At 44.2% G+C, this 18,943-nt stretch overlaps 1 protein-coding gene across 4 annotated transcripts in view; it reads left to right on the top strand.

The window, feature by feature from the left end:
• GALNS (galactosamine (N-acetyl)-6-sulfatase) overlaps nucleotides 1–18,943 on the top strand; it is a 41,850-nt gene that overhangs the window by 757 nt on the left and 22,150 nt on the right. For 2 of the 4 annotated variants that reach the window (XR_004308714.1, XM_015874345.2), the window contains exons 2-10: nucleotides 2,940–3,063; nucleotides 4,238–4,312; nucleotides 5,352–5,454; nucleotides 8,274–8,417; nucleotides 10,067–10,133; nucleotides 10,275–10,402; nucleotides 11,441–11,580; nucleotides 12,702–12,805; nucleotides 18,392–18,528. Coding sequence is in view for 3 of the 4 variants with exons in the window: in XM_015874345.2 (XP_015729831.1) it covers nucleotides 2,940–3,063; nucleotides 4,238–4,312; nucleotides 5,352–5,454; nucleotides 8,274–8,417; nucleotides 10,067–10,133; nucleotides 10,275–10,402; nucleotides 11,441–11,580; nucleotides 12,702–12,805; nucleotides 18,392–18,528 (1,022 nt within the window). In the remaining variant the exon portion in view is untranslated. Of the gene's footprint in view, nucleotides 1–2,939; nucleotides 3,064–4,237; nucleotides 4,313–5,350; nucleotides 5,455–7,469; nucleotides 7,551–8,273; nucleotides 8,418–10,066; nucleotides 10,134–10,274; nucleotides 10,403–11,440; nucleotides 11,581–12,701; nucleotides 12,806–18,391; nucleotides 18,529–18,943 lie in introns of those variants that run through there. The other 2 variants (XM_032447165.1, XM_032447166.1) reach the window with 2 other exon arrangements.

Raw genomic sequence — 18,943 nt, 5'->3', positions numbered from 1 at the left:
TATAAAGGGCTGTGGATGGGACCGATGAGGTTTTTGCTTTGAGAGCACCTCACGCATTTACTGGGTGTAGTGGTGGTGGGTTGGGATTGGGCTGCATGATCTTAGCAATCATTGCCAACTTTAATGGCTTTATTTGTTTCCTGATGTCCTGTCTGACCACTACTTCAGAGCAGCTCTCTCCCTGATGCATGTGACCCCAATGAGGTTGTGTTGTATCCAGGTCTCCACACAGTTCCTCCAGGTTCAGCAGTTTGCTGCATCCATTCCCTTTGTCACTTGAGCAGCGTCTGTGGGACAGCACGTGGATAGGGTCTGTGTCATGACTCATGGTCAGAGCCCTCGGACACAGTGATTCAGCCCTTGGACACAGTGATTCAGGCACTGCTTGTGGTTTGACGTGATGGTCTGGAAAAGTTTAAATGAAGTCTGTGACTACTTGGTGTGAGAGCTCTCACAGTAACTCACAGGGAGTTGATTTCTTTCTCAAGGAAAGAACAAAGGGGATGGTTTGAAACTGAGACAGGGCAGGTTTAGGTTGGATCTGAGGAGGAAGTTTTTGCACCCAGAGGGTGGTGACGCACTGGAACAGGTTGCCCAAGGAGGCTGTGGATGCCCCATCCCTGCAGGCATTCAAGGCCAGGCTGGATGTGGCTCTGGGCAGCCTGGGCTGCTGGTTGGTGACCCTGCACATAGCAGGGGGTTGGAACTGGGTGATCATTGTGGTCCTTTTCAACACAGGCCATTCTATGATGATTCAAGACCTTTTGAGCTTTTACATAAAGTGGGGATGATTTGGAGGTGTTCACACAAGCCTCTTTTTCTTCCTTGTTTGTGGATTTCCTGCTGAAAACAAGTAGGACTTCTCAGGTCTGTAAAGTCAAGCCTGGATGTAGGCATTTTGTATGTGGTGCTTGCACACATGCCACCTTATCTAGAAGTACGGTCACTTTATCAGGTTGTTTGTAATGACTGAGTGATTAACTCCGCTGTCTTTGGTAGAAGAGTGTATTCACCAACTTGTAAGTGCTGGAAACTGGGATGTTTTTGTTTTCTCCCAGCACTGATGGAATCACTGCTAAGTTATGGCCTGGCTTTCTAACCTACAAAGATAATTACGTCATTGCCTTCCAATATCAGAGATGGAAGCAAAGGGAAGCAGCACTGAGTAAGGCACAGCTTCAAATATACACAGACTCTGATACCTTTCAGGAGATGTTTTAGAAACCCAGATGTTCCTCCTGAAGAGCTGAACACAAAGAAAACTCAAGTTGTTAAACAGCAGATATGATCCCAGGTTAAATAAATCACAGATACAGAAGTGCATCTGTTTCCAGCACAGGTTGAGTTGCTGCCATCTTCCTGCTTTGCTTCTCTTGTTATGTTTTCCTGTCATCCTTCAGATGTACTTGGAGTAGAGTTGCATTGTGTGCTCTCCTAAGCTCCTCAAAGAGCTGCTGAGGGTGGGTTTGTGACTCAGCCCATTGGGCTGCCTTGTCCCACTTCAACCTGCCTGTCTTGCTGTTGTCCTCATAGTGTTTCCATGATCCTGTATGAAATAGTTACTGTTTTTAATGGCCAGTTGAGCCACTGGCAGTCTATCTAAATGTTCCATTCAGGAACAGCAACGATCCCACTCTGGAAGTGCTGGTACAGCAGAAGACACGACAAGGCACAGATCCTGACTTGAGCTTCTGTGAACTGCTCATTTATTTCTGTGCTGTTCATTAGAAATGTATCCCCACCATCTTTTTCCTTTGATCCTTTGGCTACTTCTGTGTCACTGTGTGTGAATTAGAGCAACTCAGCATTCTTTTCTTCTTTCTTTTGTGATGGTAGAGATACTGTAGAACCGAGGACTTGGGGCTGAGCTGCTGAATCCCTTTTAGTCCCACATCCCAGTGTTTGGTGGTGACATTTAATTGCTCTTCACTGAAAGTTCAGATACCTGCTTTGCAGCTCTCCAATGCTTCTCTTTTCCAAACCACATTGCTGCAGTGCAAATGGTAGGCTCTCAAATGGGACCAGACAGATGGCTTTGTAAGGATCGAGATGCATTACATCCTCTGTATTAGTTGCTCACCTGATACACATCTGTATTAGAGAAATCTATTGCCTTTTTTTAAAGCGCGATATAATCTCTAGCAACCACGGTGCCTAATTGCTCATTAAGTTGTTCCCTTCTAGAACCTTCTGTTTTAAGTCACTTGCTTTTATTTGTGTTATTACCAGTAATAGTTTTCAGCGGTGAAAGCAGACAGTGTGACGGTGATTTTATGGCTCTCCTGGATGGGGACCGTGCAGCCCCACTGTGCTGGGAGGAAGGCACAGACCCAAACCCCCATTTGCAAATAAGCAGATTGACATACGATGCCTCTGGCAGGTTTCTCTCCAGAGCTTGCTTTTAAAATAAACATTTTCCTACAGCACTGCTTTTGAATTCAGACCTCTTCTTTGCGTTAATAGTTGTGTGTACGTAGATGGAGCAGATCGAGAGGGTGCAGGGGTCAAAGACACTCAGCTGAGGGCTGGATAACTTGACTTGCAGCTGCGTGACACTGAGTGTCTGCTGTGTGATGTCCTCCCTGCCATATGTGTGCTTGCCAGTCTTCATGCTCTGGAGTCAGAGTGAAGACATTCAGGCTCTTAACCTCATTCTGCTACAAATGTGTTAATGTTCTCTTGATCACAAACAAGTCGTTTCACCTCATGTGTGCCTCAGTTTCTCATTGTCAGTGAAAACTCTGATAGTTCCCAGCTTTGCAGGGTTGGGGAGGATCAGTTTTATCGTGGCTGTGAAGCGCTCCCTGTGCAGGGAGATGAGCTCTATAAAGGTCTCGAAAGGAAGAGATAAAAATAAACGTTTTATGGCAGCCCAGGAGCATTGTCATTTGTGGAAGAGTAGAAGTACTTTCACATCTTGTGGTGTGTTCTTCTTGCAGATGGGTTGGGGTGATTTGGGAGCTTTTGGAGAGCCTTCTAAGGAAACTCCTAACCTAGACCAGATGGCTTCGGAAGGGATGATTTTCCTGGATTTTTATGCTGCCAACCCCCTCTGTTCTCCGTGTAAGTAAACCTGAGCTTTAAACCAGCACATAAGAACGCCACCTTCTGAGATTGGGATGAGTGCCAGCATCTGACATGAACTAGCAACCAAACCAGTGATTACCCTCAGGGCAGAGTTTGGATTTGGTGCTTTGATCTTGTCTGTTGCTTCTTTTTTATTTACGTTTTGATTGCAAAACCTACAGTCTTAAGTTCTTCCAAAGCTGATCAAATCAGTTCAGCAAAAGGACTTCGTAAAATATCTGGTTTAGTATTCCAGACTCATTCTTCTTCTTATTTTGGGGCAAGCAGACAAAGCAGCATTGAAATGCTGAACAAAAGTGTGTAGTTTGTTTGATTCCATTGGCTTTGGTGAGACTTTTGTGCAAGGAATGGCAGCGTGTTGTATCCACTTGTTGACCCTGATGTCTAGGAAAGTTAATGGGGAAGAGACAGGAGAGAAATGTTTGAGTTTGAGTGAGAAAGGTTATGCATTTATAATCCCTTATGTTTGTTTGTTTTCTGTGCACCTCCCCCCCAGCTTTACTAGCAGACAAGAACTGAAACAAAAATGAGGAACAGGGCCTCTGTGTTTGGATTTTCTTTTAGGAAATCATTTGTCAATGTGCTCATGACTGTCCTTGCTCAGAAGAGGCACTTAGAATACAGCAAAGTCCCACTAAGTCCACTGGCACTTCAGCATGTGCTTAAACATCTCTTTAAATGTTTCCTGCAGACAGAACCTGGCTTTTATTGCCAAAGCTGGACAGCTTTTAGTTCACTGTTATATGACTTTCATTCAGTGTTAGCCTTAAACTGAGTTTGTGGTAGGGTTTCCTCTTAAATACCTATGCCAGGTATTCCTCTTATAGTTGCTGAGATAGGAGGGCTGCTGCGCTTACTGTTGGAATCAATTGCTTTTCAGCAGAGGGTAAACTAATTTAATAGAGGGGTCACATTTTAATCAAGCTTATCCTGGAATAGCTCTAATTGTATCATATAAGAACGTGGCTGTCTCCTTGGCTCACTGAGAAGGGGATTGCTGCCCACTCTAAGTGTGGCTGGCCCAAGTAGCTGGTTGTGTCTGGACACCATTGTGCTTCAGTCAGCACACTGACCTCAGCCTGAACACAGTAATACTGACTGTAAGCAGAGAGAGCACTTAGAATGAAATGATTTTTGCTTGTTTCTGCAGCACGGGCAGCGCTGCTGACGGGTCGCCTCCCAGTCAGGAATGGATTTTACACGACGAATGCACACGCCAGAAATGGTACGAGCTTCATTCCTGCTTCCTCTCCTGATTTCTGTCCCTGCTTTGCAGGAAGTTTTGCTTTGCACAAAGGCTTGCCATGGTTATCTTCTCTTAAGGGTCTTCCAGAGTGACACAAATAGATTGCCATGTTAACTGCTGGTAATAAGCATGAAATTTATTGTTTCCTCCTCATCAAGCAGAAAACCTCCTGCGAGGAGACATAAACGAGGCTGGTTGATCCATTTGCTTCTGCTGGCTGAGAAGTGTTTCCTCTGGGCAGTGCAATTGGTGTCTGGTAAAACAGAGGCACGTGGGGTGTGTGTTAACACCCAGAGCAAAGTACAGGCAGCTTACCATTGCAGTCAGTGTGGCTTTTCTGGCTCCTTTAGAAAGGGCCATTTTACAGCCCTGTTGTGCCTGTGCTGCTTCCAGGAAAGGCTGCCCATCCATGCGTGATGTTACTGGGTTGATTTTGGTTCCAAAGTGACAGATGCTCTGTGAGGCCAAGGGGCAGCAGCCACATATTGATTCATGCTGGATCAGCAAGCGTACTCCCAGCCTCCATCCACACCAGAGTCACACCTTGTATTCTCAAGGGCTGCAGAGGGAAATGCTGTTTCCTTTAGCTCTTGTGGTCTGAGCAAATTCATCAGTCCTTTGATTTAGGAAAAGAAACACCTTCATTTTAGGTGACATAAAGCAGGTCTGCAGAAGTAAAGGCAACTCCGCTGGGCACCTAAAGCATTTGTTTTCTGTGATCCCCACTCCCTTCTGCCCCTTTTCTTTCACCTTCCTTCTGCAATGGCAGCCCCCCTTGTTTTTTTATTGGAGTGGTATAGAAACAACAGGTCTCTCTTTACTTGAGGTGCATTATTTGCTAAATCAACTTGCCCCCTTCATCTCTTGTTCTGGGAAGACTTCCAAAGAGTGATAGTGCTGGAACTTCAAACTAACTGCTCTTTCTGATCCAGTAATAATACTTGTAATGATGGGTGGCCGTGAGCTGTTTGCTGTCATAATTGTAAGAGTCAGTAAGATTTTTGTTTGTTTTGCACAGCATACACACCGCAGGATATAGTAGGAGGGATTCAAGATTCTGAAATACTGCTTCCAGAGCTGCTGAAGAAAGCTGGCTACACCAATAAGATCGTCGGCAAATGGTAAACTTTTATAGGCCTCTTCCTTTGAGGCTTCTAGGTGTGTGTATGTGTAATGAAGGGAGCAGCAGGACAAGCTGAATTGGAGGAGAAGGACATCTGAGCTTCAAAACAGGCTGCCTTTCCAAATCTGTGGTGGATCTTTGCTCCTGCTGTGATCAATTTCCGAATTGAGTGTTAGCATTACAAGTACATACGTACATCTGTACATATGTATAAACCCTGCGGCTCTTTGTGCTTTCATCCATGTACCACGCTACTTAATTACATCAAGAAGTGCCAAGATGTTCTGTTGGAGCTTGCCTTCAGCTCCTACGTGCTTTTTATCTTTGTCCCCTGCTATAAGTTGTTCTTCTTTTTAATAGCCTGAATTGCACTAGCTTTTTTGGGAGGCCATGGAAGGGGAGAAGCGTATGGTACAAAAACAGAGATTCAGATGCTTGAAGATGAGTGGATTGAAACCAGAGCCACGCTGAACCCTGTTCACTTAGCGTAGGAGATGAGGGTGGGTGGGGAGGGACTTGGCCAGGGTACCTGTTACTACCAGGTGTTCTAGAAGAACCAGAGAGCTGATCCAGCGCTCTCTGCACGTTGTGCTTTGGCTTCGTTGATTTTCGGGGGAGTACAGCAAAATCTTTGCAGATGTTTTGCAACGTCTGTGAAGGACTGGAAAGGAAAAGCCTGAAAGGTACTGTGTGCAAACACAGGCAGTAGAATTGCTGGTCTAGTGGCTGAAACTGGTGCATTTGTAGCATTCCAATTTGAAATGCGCTTGTAGGCTCTAATGGAATCCTACAGGGCGTGGGGATCTCTGATCACAATTTGGAACAGCACTGTAATAAATAAATGTATAAGTAGCAGCTTCAGAACTACACAGACCCCAGCTGAGTGCTGCTTAGTTAACAAAGTCGTTGCTGATGAAGAGACTTCAGACGGGATTAATATTGGGGTGGGGGGGATGCTGTTTAGGAAAGTAATGGGATACATTTTCTTCAGCAGTTTTGCTAACAAGATAGAGAATAGTGAGGTTGGATTGCGGTTGGATTCACCGGTACTGCTGAAATTGAAGAGAAAGCAAACTAACCAAAGACAGTGAATTATTTATTATCACGAATCCAAACAGCAGAGTGGCCATGAAGAATCGGATCAGTGGGCTGAATGCAATAAGATGCAGTTCAGTGCTAATAAATGCAAATTCATACGCCCAGGGAAAAGAAATAAACAACGCGGATACAGATTGGTTCCAGGCAGTTATTTGGAAAACAGCAAATCTGGAAGGACCTGCAGCTGTTAGCATGAAGCAGACTAAATACCAACGTGCAGTGCACTATCATTATGGATCCAGGAACCGTTGTACCGGAGAGGATTGGGAATGATAGCGTGCAGCAGCACTCTCTGGCATTTGTGAACATCACCTGCTTTGTAGAAAGGTGTTTGGAGGGGGGAAAAAAAGAGGTGTAATGCAGTAATTCAATTGGGCTTTCATTATAGTCCCTGTAGGATTTCAGGGCTTTTAAAGGGTTTGAAGTTTTCCAGCAGGTTTTTTATCCTTTAAACATCCCCTTTATAAACTTCTCAGAGTAACAGTGAGTTCCATGGTTCAATCGTATGTTTGCAAGTCAAGTATTTTCTCTTGTCCCTGAACACTTCAGAATTTGTTGCATTTCATTAAATACCCTCTTTGTGTGTGTGTGTGTGTGTGTGATGTGAAAGGGAGAGAACAGTCCGCCTTCTGCATCTCAGTGATTATTTTATGCTTCCTTCATGTATCTTCTTTTCGTTTTTACATTCTCTTGGGTCTCTCTTAGAGCAAAATGTTTTCTCATGTTGCCTGTTATTCCCCCGGAGTAGCTTTGTAGCACTTTATATATAGAGGAGGAAAGGGGAGAGTCCTGTGTTGGAGGCTTGCAGTTTTAGTTACATCACTGAGGTACTATCATAGCTGGAATGATGATTATTTTATGCTGCAACTCATTTTGGAATAGCTCAAAATGACACCACGGTTCACTTTATTCCAGGTAATGCATTTTATGTCCCTTATGTTCAGAAAGTGTGCAGAAAGCGATGACACAAAACGGACAGGTTGCAGATGCAGACTCGTGAGTAGAAGCTGGAATGATTAAATAAACATTTAGGTACGAAGATCTTCTTGAGAGACTGGGAGAGGATGGATGTTCTTTATCTTCGAGACGGAGAATTTGCAGTCAAGGAGCAGGAGATTAGGAAGGAGCTTTAGCTTGAAAGTAGGGATGGAGAGTTTTCAAGCAGAGTAGTAGAATGCAGCTGTCGTCAGTAGTTGCTAAATAGGTTTTATGTTCACTTGTGCACGTCAAGAACTTGTTCTCATTTCCATTCGGGTCTCTCTGTACCATTTTGGCAAAATAAAGACTCCATAAAAGGAATGCAAATGTAACAGTACGTTTCACGAGCTTTGCCGTGTTTTTTTTTTTTTTTATAGCTCAGTGGTATAAAAGTGACTTGTTATAGATCAGAATCCTTAAGCAAAACATCATGTGCGTCTTTGCGGTGGCTTTGGGCAGTGCAGTTCATCAGTGCAGACCATCGGGAGTGAGAGAAGGCAGTAATGGAAAGCAGGGTGGACAGTAGGCTGAAATGGGATGTAAGTAAGCACTGGAATAACTCTGCATGGATCCATTTGTGACAAGAAAGATCAAGACAGTGTTCTGCTGTTGTTTCTTTGATTAAAATGCTTGAAGTTTTTCTTCTTAGGCAAAGATTGTTTTCTTGCATACCATTCTGATGAGATTATAGTTTGCTTCAATGCGGTAGAATTTTAACTCATCTGTTTCTTTTGTTCCTAGGCATCTGGGTCACAGGCCCCAGTTCCACCCCCTGAAACATGGTTTTGATGAATGGTTTGGATCCCCAAACTGCCATTTTGGACCTTATGATAACAGAGCACGTCCAAATATCCCTGTGTATAGGGACTGGGAAATGATTGGCAGGTAATTCAGTTACTTGCCTGCCAATTGCTTTCAAAAACATTACCTGGTTGCTGGGAATGTTCTTTTCCTTGCTCTCCCTGCTGATGTTTCTGTGCTGGAGGGCGAGCTAGCATAGCAAACCAGTACCAGTGGAAGGGGGTTGGCAGAACCAGAGGCTGCTTCAGAATCAGGCTGAGTTTCAGGTGTTGTTGAATGGCCAGTGATGTGCAGGAGTTTTGCCCTGCATGGAGGGCTCTTGCAGTGTGCCAAACATGAGGAATATCCTCCTTCGGCTGCGTTCTGAGATGCTTCGTGCTGAAGGCCTGTTTGCTCTGCAGCTCAGCACTGTGCTGACGCAGAAAAGATACTTGTAAAAGTTTGTGAAACACATGAGATGCAGATCAGAGCCCAGCCGAGGCTGGTTTAATCTACTGTGCTCTGCAGTGACCGTCTGCAGCAGTTACTTACAGAAGGAAACAGACGTGGAATGGTCTTTCTTTTCTTGGTTGTCCATCTTTCTGAATGGAAGATTGCGCTCAGGTCTTTAATTTAAATAGCTACTGGCTTAACATCCATGAGCAAGTCTGAGGCTGGCCAATATCCAAGCTGTGGATAGCGATTTCCACTGGAGTTAAGACAGAGAGAGGGAAGGCCTTGTGGGGAAGCGCACAAGGCAGACAGAAGCAAGGTATGGATTAACTGTCAGGAGCTCTGTGAATTTCACATTCAGAAGCCCCACTTCTGCAGTACTAGCGCTTCCCAGAGACTCAGCGTAGCAGTCAGCATCTGAAGTTCACTCTAAACTCCTGAACTATTTTTTGCAGGATTCCCTTTTCCCTCAGCTCTGCCTTCCTGTCTTAAATTTAGAATTCAAGCTCATTAAATATGAAGTGAGGTGCTCGATGGTGAGGATTAATAACAGCCCGAGCGCTGAGGCCAACCTGCAGGTTGCATGCAGACCATCTGTGGATGGCGGCTGCTCCTCAGTACCTCCCTGAGATGTTTGCTTATCCTGTTGCGCCCGGAGGCTTCCTGTGATGATTTCATTCCACTGCTTCTCTTGGAAGCTGCTTCCACTCAGGACTGAAAGGCTCCTTTCTTCCTCCTCTCCTTGCTTTGTAGTAACCTCTGTTTGCGCAAGTGTGCGGTCTGTACCGTTCTTACTCTTTGCTTTCGTGCTTGGTGTCATCTCTGTTCACTTGCTGTTATTCTCCTGAGGATTGCCACCTGCCCTTCTTTGCTTAATTGCTGTCTGAAGACACATCAAGGACAACGTGTTTGGAGCAGCCCACGTTGTGATTCCAGGGTTGCTCTGTCTCCCTGAACGTTTTGGAGTACTTCTAAAAGCATCACTCACGTCAGACAGCTCTCAACTGAAGGAGTAGTGCCATAAGTTTATGATGTGTGCTGCCCTATTCTCAGAGCTCACAGTGAGCAATCAGCGCCTCGGGTTTGTCCAAATCTTGCAGTCGTCATTAGTTAGAATCTGGTCATTTCACTGCTTTCTACCATAATTAGAAATAGGATGACACTGCTTTTAATACCTGAACAGAGTTGGTTGGTTACCTAACTGAGGATTCCACCAGCAGTGGCATTAATGGCACGGGGAGTATTTTTGTGTTGTGTATTCCTTCAGATTTGTTCTTTTATTTCTCTCTGATTCTTTATAGATACTATGAAGATTTCAAAATCGATCTGAAGACGGGCGAATCCAACTTGACTCAGATCTACCTACAGGTACAGTTTATTTTAGTGCTGGTTTCTAACCCACAGGGACTTTATGCTTGTTTTTTTATTGCTTTTTGGTGGTTATTTTTTTGAAGAGACCTGGATGATAGAGGGCGATTCTGTTACATTCATTTTTATTGTTGTTTACAGGAAGCTCTCGATTTCATTAGCAAGCAGCAGGCCAGCCAGCAGCCGTTCTTTTTATACTGGGCAATCGATGCTACTCATGCTCCTGTTTATGCTTCCAAACATTTCCTGGGCACTAGTCAGAGAGGACGGTGAGTCTTATTTCTGTGTGTTCTTTGGGTGTTTTTTATTTCTATTTTTTTAGTTAATACCTCATGCTGGGGAAGTGTAAAGCCTCAGTGACATTCATTATATCATAGAATCATAATCATAGAATGGCCTGGGTTGACAAGGACCACAATGATCATCCAGTTACCCCGAGTATGTGCAGGGTCACCATACCAGCAGCCCAGGCTGCCCAGAGCCACATCCAGCCTGGTCCTTGAATGGCCTGCAGGGATGGGGCATCCACAGCCTCCTTGGGCAACCTGTTCCCACCCTTAAGTGGGACCCCATAAGTACACTCTATATACTTATATCTAAGTACATAGATAGTTACTCAGAAGTACATGTGCTGGAGTATATGAGCATGTGTTAGTGCAGACTTTGCTTGGGTTGTTCTTGAATGTTTTTCCTATAATCATAACTGAAGATCACACAACTAAAATGGGAGTGGGAAGCCAAAGCTCCTTTGCCAGTTGTGTAAGTAACAAAGTGCTGTGTGTGGCATTATGATTTCTGGAAGGCTTCTGTATGATTGGTGTCTGTTTTAAAGGCTTATAAATCAGAGCAGCAAGTAGAGAAAAGCGTGCTTGGAAAATACAGTTAACAGGAAGCAAGAGTAGCTGCGCAGCCATGATGAGCCTTGCTTCTCAGGGTGCAATTTCAAACCAATATCAAAACTCAAAATGGAGTTAGTAGCTTTAGGACTATGGCAAAGGGATATTGCCTGTGTCTGAGAACCTCAATAGTGAAATGTTTATCACTTCTAGTTTCTGTCCAGGAGTGGCTCAGAGCTGAGCAAATTCTGACTCTTAATATCCAGGAGAAGCTGCTCTGGGCAGGTATGAGGCACAGGCTTTGCAGTGACACTGATAAAACTTTTATTGCAGTGCCTGCTGCATGAGGGAAGTGTTTCCTTTCACAGAATGGGTTTAAAATGTGCTCGCTAAAAGCATTGTGGCTTTTTTCAGTATATTATGTGTGAGTCTTTTGCTGCCTTTAATGCTTTACATTTACTTTTGCTTCAGGTATGGGGATGCTGTGCGGGAAATTGATGATAGCATTGGAAAAATCCTAAAGCATCTTCAGAAGCTGGGTATCAGTGAGAACACTTTTGTGTTTTTCACCTCTGATAATGGGGCTGCTCTCATTTCAGCTCCTAAAGAAGGTGAGCCTCAAATTAACAAAGCTGGACCGGGGTTATGAGCTCAAGGCTTATATCTTTATGTCTGAGGGAGAAGAGAGATCTGTACCTGGGAGTTTCCCTCATTCTCTGTGCAATTAGAGTTCATAGCACTCACATTTAGAGTGAATTCTGCTCACATTCCTTCCTTCTGGGGTCTGTTGGAGGACGTATCCTCAGCTAGGTGGAATTTGTGTTGAGCCTGGTATAGCTGGTCACTTATATGCTTTTCCACTTTGCACTGACAGAGGTTGGGTAGATTTTAATTAGGCCCAAGCACAATAACTTAGCAGGGCTTTTATTCTCCATCTGCCAAACGTTGATTTGTGCATCTAAGTTAATTACAAAGTTCGGGAGCCCCTTCTTCTTTAAAAATATCAGGAAGAAAAACTATTTTTGTTTTCCTTTGTTTAAATGATTGTTTCTCCCGGAGTCATTGCAAATTGATTTTATAACCCACTCCCTTCTATTTGGAGGCAAACTGTCTCGTGGTTATTAGACCACAGAGCAGGAAGTATCCTGAGCTCTGATGTCAGCTGAGCCGCTGTGTTTGACTTTGTGTGACCTGGAATCAGCCTGTTTGTTCTTCAGTGAGCTCTGCTGCAAGGCTGGCTGAAAAACCCAGGCATTCCTGCAAATCACTTGCTATCTCTGAGAGAGGACATTCAGGGAATGCATGATTACTTTTTTTTTGTTCTCATATCTGCATCTAATGCTGCTCTGGTACTGTAAAAGGTTATGGGGAGAACAGTCTTTCTTGTCAATGTGTTAGATTTCTTAAGTTGCAAACAGAAGTTAACGCCCCTAAAGGGAAGGAAAATGCCTCAAAGTCTTTTCTGTGTCTTCTATTCTTTGTTCAGTAGATGGCAAGTAGTGTTTAGCTGTTTCTCCCTGTACTGAAATGACACTCCTAAAATTCATCATAAAGGGATTTAAAACAAACAAACAATCAACAAAACCAACTCTGGACGTATCATTTGAAGAATGATTCATGCAGAAATGGAAATGTGTTTAAAAGTAACCTACACATTTCCTAGTTGACAACGTTCCTTTGTTGTGTGATATTGGTGTGCAAGGGGGGTTTGTGACATTGTTTCTTTCTCCAGGAGGAAGCAACGGTCCTTTTCTCTGCGGCAAACAAACCACCTTTGAAGGTGGCATGAGAGAGCCAGCTATTGCTTGGTGGCCTGGACATATACCTGCAGGAGGAGTGAGTATCTCTTAGCAGCTCTGATCAGGTTTGAGTGAATAGAATCGAACTCAATGGGCTTTAGGTCAGACTTACAGCATTTCAGTCCTGATACTTGTCTAAATAAGGAGCTGGTGGCTGCTTCTACAGCTCCATTCCTGTCCGTTATTGCAAATTTGCAACTGCTGTGCCTATGATAAGCACTTCTGGGAAGCACTGTGTGCTCTGGCCTTTTTCTGTCTTTATAGTTTAAACCCTTTACTCTTTTGGACCACAGTAATTTTAGTGGGTTACATATTGGAACAAGCAGAAGTGTAAAAACACATTTGTACATCCCAGTCTAGAGCATGAATGTGTTGCCTGTGCACAGCCTATGTGCTTCAAGTGATTTGACCCTCGCAGCTCCCACTTTGGTGTGTGATGAAAGTTCCACTCGGGGAGGTCTAGATACCAGAATATTGCTCCTATCTCCCTGTACACAAATTCAGATACCATCACTTCAAAATATTCCTCTGGTGACACTGCCAGCCTCTCTTGTCCCACTTCTCATTAAAGAAAGATGCAATCAATTCTTCTGCAGGCAGGGTTCCTAGTAAATAATACAGATTCCCTCCCCTTTGTGAGCATCTCTCATCCCTGAAGAAAGTGATACTTCATTAGCTGGGCGCTGAGCTTAAAACTGCAAACTATTCATAAAGAAAACATCTATTTTTCGAAGTCTCATTCTTTTTTGAGTGGCTTAATTGATAATGGCTAATGACAATTTACTGTTTGCGTTTTGGAGGATGCCATCAGATATCCCAGATCCGCAGCTGAGGGCAGGAGGGTGGTTTGGTTTCATCATTTTTAAGGAATTCACAAAGCCTACTTGGGATGTTTTATTATTATTTTTAATCTGAAATGAAAACAGCCTTTTTGTTTAAATTTAAACATTTCCATAAAGCCTTTACGAGCCAAATACAACAGCCTGGGGCTGGCATAGGAGAACATGAGACCGAAGCCGACTGTTTTGTTTTCCATGTCCAAACTGGATAATGTGCTAAAAGTAAACATGCATTCTAAATGGGAACAAGCAAATACCGAATTTAAGCATTCTTTCCATTGTATTAACTCCAACGATAATTAGGAACACAAGCAAAGAAATCTGGAGGCCAGTCCCTGTCCCACACTCGCAGTGGTGGTACTGTGTATGTAGGGTAGCTTTCTATGGTAAGAAGCAGTCTCAGTAGCCTGGTGTGATGTGTGGCTTCCTGCATGAGGTGACAGCTGAAGCTGTGTTAATTTCTGTGAGCAGATATTGGGTGCATTGGCCAATATTGTACTGCAAGGAGCATGTGTGTGTTCAGCAAGCTGCAGGGTGTGCTGAAGGCGTGTTGGGCAGGTGTGTGCCCAAGAACCCCCTCCTGCACCACTATTGCTATCATCCTTGGCACTTAAACACGTGCTTAAATCCAAATTCTCCTTATGGTGGGCTCCAGTCTGGGGCTGTCAGCTGTGCTTGCAGGTGTTACACTTCACTTGAGCACCCTGAGAAGCCTGTTCTGAACAGCGTGCTCAGGATGTGTTGCTTTGCTTTGAGCTGAACCCCAATATGGCACTGCTGCCGATATGTAAGTAGCTTTCACATACTTACTTGTCTTTTCTGCTTGCATTCTTGCCATCGAAGCTCCAGCAGTGATACCCACAGGAGCACTAACTGCAGGTGAGAGGTTTGGTGTTGCTGCTGTGAAATACAGCTTAGTCTGTGCAAGCATGTAGAGTGCCTGTAGTTCCTGCTTCTTATCGGCCTCTTTGGACATAGTGAATGAAGAGATGTGTTTACTCGTATGCTTTCGGCTTCATTCAATATCTTATAGAGAATTTGCTTCAACATCATCTTGACTGTGAGTTGAAACCTGCCTGAGTCTTGTGTAGTCCATGTAAAACATGGAAAGACTGCTTCCAAGTGTCTCACTGCGCTCCTTTTTTGAATGGAAGGAAACAAAGGCTTGGGTGCCCTGAACCAGGGTGGAAGCAGGAGGGCCAAAGGACCTGCTCCTCTGTCCTGTGCTGGGATTGCTCTGTTCCAGCCATGGAGGTTTTGCAGATCAAACATTGGGCCAGCAGCCATCTCAGTTGACACAGCTGCAGCCAGCAAAAGCAGACGTGTGCCTCTGGCCTTTGCAATCCAGCTATTGTCTGGAAGGCTCATCCCGCTGATGGACTCCAGCAATCTCCTCATCATCTTATTGATATCTATGTTTTGTTGGGTTTCTGTTAAAGGGCGCAGCTTGTTTAAACGAAGGAGCACCTTTTTACATAAACAAAAGAAGTTAGGTGACGGGATCGCTGGCGCTTGACAGGACATCGATAGAGGTTGGGGTAATTGGCGCAGTTGGCTGATTCGCAGTTATTTTGGGGAGAGGGGTTGTGCCTTGGGAGTCTGTGTTGCTCTTGGCATCAACATTCAGTAATTCAGGTCCCCCGTCAGGAGTATTTATTCACAGGAAAACAGCCTTTCTGCAGTTTCTTCCTCGGCGATGTTTTCCAGGTGAATTCACAACAAATCAGCATTTCAGCATTTCCAGCATCACATCTGCCTTCTGGAAGGATCCAGCTGGAAAAAAAAAAAAAGGGAAAGAAAGAAAAAGAATCCTATTCTGTTGGTATTTTGCATCCTCCTCTCTTCCCTCGCCCTCCTCCCTTTCCTCTCTCGTGCCTGCTTCCTGAAGGAGAAAAGAACATATCAACCCAAAGACAGCATTGCAACCTTTTCTTCGCTATCTCCCGTGGGGCGCAAATTGAAATTGAATTAGACAGGGATATCAGGTCTGCTCGCTGTGATAACTGTAAAAGGATTTTATTTAAAAACACCCTGACATTTGTTCACCCAGTTTCAAATATTTAGCTTTCCTCCTTTCCATTCCTGGCGGGGGCGACTTTATTAATTGTCGCCTTTGATTCAGAGTTAAAGCTTGAAAGCCCTGATAACAGCACTGGTGACTATTTCTTCTAGCGACGTGGCCCACAGCAAAAGGATTTCATTTTCTTAAAGACGTTCTGTGTATACTGAGAGTTTATTAAAAAGAAGGGGGAGGAAGAAGGGGGGAAAAATCCGTTCTTACGTGCGTAATGCCGCCTGTTTCTCGCTGATACGAGCAATATCTGATCTCACTCTTTCTTATATATTATTTATTTTCTCCGGGCTGTTGCCCTCTCTGGATTTTTCTTTTTCTTTTTAGGCAACTAAAATGAAAGAGCACTGTTGACAGGAGAAAATGGTAATTTTTTTTTTTTCTTAATATTATTATTTTTCTCTGAAAATACTTCAAAGTTTTATATAAATATTAACCTTTCCCCCCCTTCCACCCTCCCCCCGTTCTACAATGCGGTGCTGCAGAGCACAGATAAATCCAAGTGGCTGTGGCACGGGCATTTAATTTCCTTAAGAAGTTTTCTCTGCTTCATGGAAAAATGTAGTCTGAGACCAGAAACGTAATTGGATGATTAAAGAGAGTCATCCACGTCTGGTTATGGTTAATAAGGAGCGGGTACAAGGAGGCTGTGGTGGCCCCACAGGGTTGTCACAATGCGATATATAAATTAGGTGATATTAGAGGCACGAGGCTCAGGTCAGCAGCTGCCTCTTGCTGCTTGTTATCAAAAGATTGAGGCAAGGGGATGGAGTGACAACAAGAAAAGTGACTTTTGGATTTGCTGTAGAATTGCAAGGCATCGTTACAAAAAGCCCTGGACACTGTTCTGCATGCCTGGCATGGCAGGAGAAGGGAGCAGGCCTGTGCCTTGTCTGCTCTGATTGGACTCTGAGCTCTGTGCTTGCTGTTCTGCTGACCCCACAGCTCTCTTAAGGCTTGCTCGAGGTAAATTAGCCGGCAGATGAGCCTACGAGGGACTGAGCATCTCTGCTGAGATGCTGAGCTCTTGTAATCCCCTTTGACCTCAGGGAGAGAAGCTTTCCCAGCATCGGCGGCTCATGAATCTGTCTGACTCTGGAAGGAGAGAGCTGATGCTTTCTGGGTTGTTGTTGTTGTTTTTCTACGTGCTGGTTTTTAGTATTTCAATGTTTTCTGCACATACATAAGACCAGAGAGGAACCTTAGCAAGGGGACAGTGCTTGGAGCATCCCAGCATCTATGAGTAAGGCTTCACAGCTAATGCCCAAGGCCTTCCCCAAGACCTGTTGATTGCCCTGCCTTCCTGGGCAAGGGTTCCTGTGCTCAGGGCTCCCTCTTGAAGCACAGAGCTTTGCACCTCGTTTGCTTCATAAGACTTGTGAGAAAGCATTCTTACATCCAGCATTCATATTACGTGTTCCTGCCAACACCTTTTGATGAATGAAAGCCATTACAGTTTGAAATTGCTGTAATCAAGTCATGCGATATTGTAATGTTAAACTTGTAATCAGTCCTCTGCATGTTGCTTTCTCAATTCTTCTGGTGTGTTTTTAACTTGCTAATTCTTCCTTCAGTCCCAGTATCCCAGGAGAAATAGCATTTTTCCTTTCATTTTTCTTTCCTCGGGAGCAAGGGAACCAAAATCTTGCAAATATTCATTGGCAGGTTAACATTTATCATATAATTTACCATTAGCATGGCCCTCCAGGCTGGGGGTCTGTTTGGGACAAGAAAGAGGATTCTGAGATAGAAAGGCTTTGCACTGTGGTGTTCACACTGACATCAGCAAGCTGCTGGTAGGAAATGGGCTTTGGTCACAGCGTGCTTCTGAAGTTACCACTGGGAGCTTGTATCAGATGGCAAGGAGGGCTCTGTTCACATCACATCTCGTGCTGGTGCATCCTGGTGCAAAGCATGCTTGCTCTTGGTTTGAATCTTATCTGCTTCATTGTGGTGTGCTGCTGGCTAATGAAACATCTCACAGCAGCTGTAGGTAACACAAGGAGAATGGGAGCAAAGCTTCAGGAGGGATCAGTCAGAAGACAACATTAAGTTTTTAGGACAAGACGGAGAGAGAAGTGTGGCTCCCAATTAAAGAAGAAAAAAATAAGAACAACAGCAAAAAGAGGGGAAAAAAAAAAGCTTTGCGAATCTCTGTTGGAACCAAAACCAGATGTTTTTCTCCCTTATTAAAATATATACTAAAAATACCACGACTTTACAGTTCTTGAATTGTTGGAAATGGTTTGCAGATGAAGTCATCAGGCTCTTTTTGTTGTTATCCATCTATCCCTGTGCTTTCTGAGGATATTCTGGAATACAGAGATGACCTGGGGAGGGAACAAATCAAGGACCTTTTTTTTTCCTTCCTTGTTCAAAGTGCTGATTTCTCAATCCACAAATGACTCAGAATTTGTTAAATGAGGTTGAACTGTGCAAAAAAACAAAACAAAACCACCAAACCCAACAAAAATGCTCCTTAGGGTTGGATACATGGAGAGAAGCGAGAAGGAAAAGAGAGGAAAATGGATGTGGAGAAGTATCGATCATCTCCTTTATTATTCTAACATGAGGTTTGCTGGTGGCTGCAGCCCTGCAAAGGGTGATGCTCTTCAAAGAGAGGTTCAGGAGGCAGAATGTTTTGGTATGGAGGAAGGCAGCCTCATTCTGTATGGCTTTTACTGAATCAAAAGTGTTTCTGTTGCTGTTTCAGGTCAGTCGCCAGCTGGGCAGCGTGATGGATCTCTTCACCACCAGCCTCTCCCTGGTGGGTCTGCAGCCTCCGAGTGACAGACAGATTGACGGCATCGACCTTTTACCTGCCATCTTGCAGGGCAAGCTAATTGACAGGTCAGTTATGAGCCTGGAGCTCTGATCCTTGCCTCCGAACTGAAATGGTGCCAAGCTTTGCCTTATTTTTGGTGCTTTTTTTTTGTTTTGTTTTGTTTTTTTAAATCGAGTTCGCAGAAATACTTTATAAACTGGATAGATGCGTCTTTGCTCGTAGCCGATGAAATGAGGTGGCACCAGAGCTTTACCCTGTGCATTAAATCCTCTGCTGGAGCAGGCAGAGGTGAGATTTCCTGACACACGACATATTGCTGCACGATGGAGTCTGGGGACAAATGCAGATGTCAGGGGGTTAGCGGGGATCCTTGGAACAGCATATGGCAACAAGGGAGATAAAAGCCTGCGAACTGTAGCCTGGGTAGGGGAAAATGCATTATTTATTACTGGAAAAAAACCTCCAGGAGTATATTGGCTC

This window comes from Coturnix japonica, chromosome 11 (genome assembly GCF_001577835.2).
Source record: "Coturnix japonica isolate 7356 chromosome 11, Coturnix japonica 2.1, whole genome shotgun sequence".
In the NCBI taxonomy this organism is placed as follows: Eukaryota; Metazoa; Chordata; class Aves; order Galliformes; family Phasianidae; genus Coturnix; species Coturnix japonica.
This window is presented reverse-complemented; position numbering and strand designations above follow the sequence as displayed.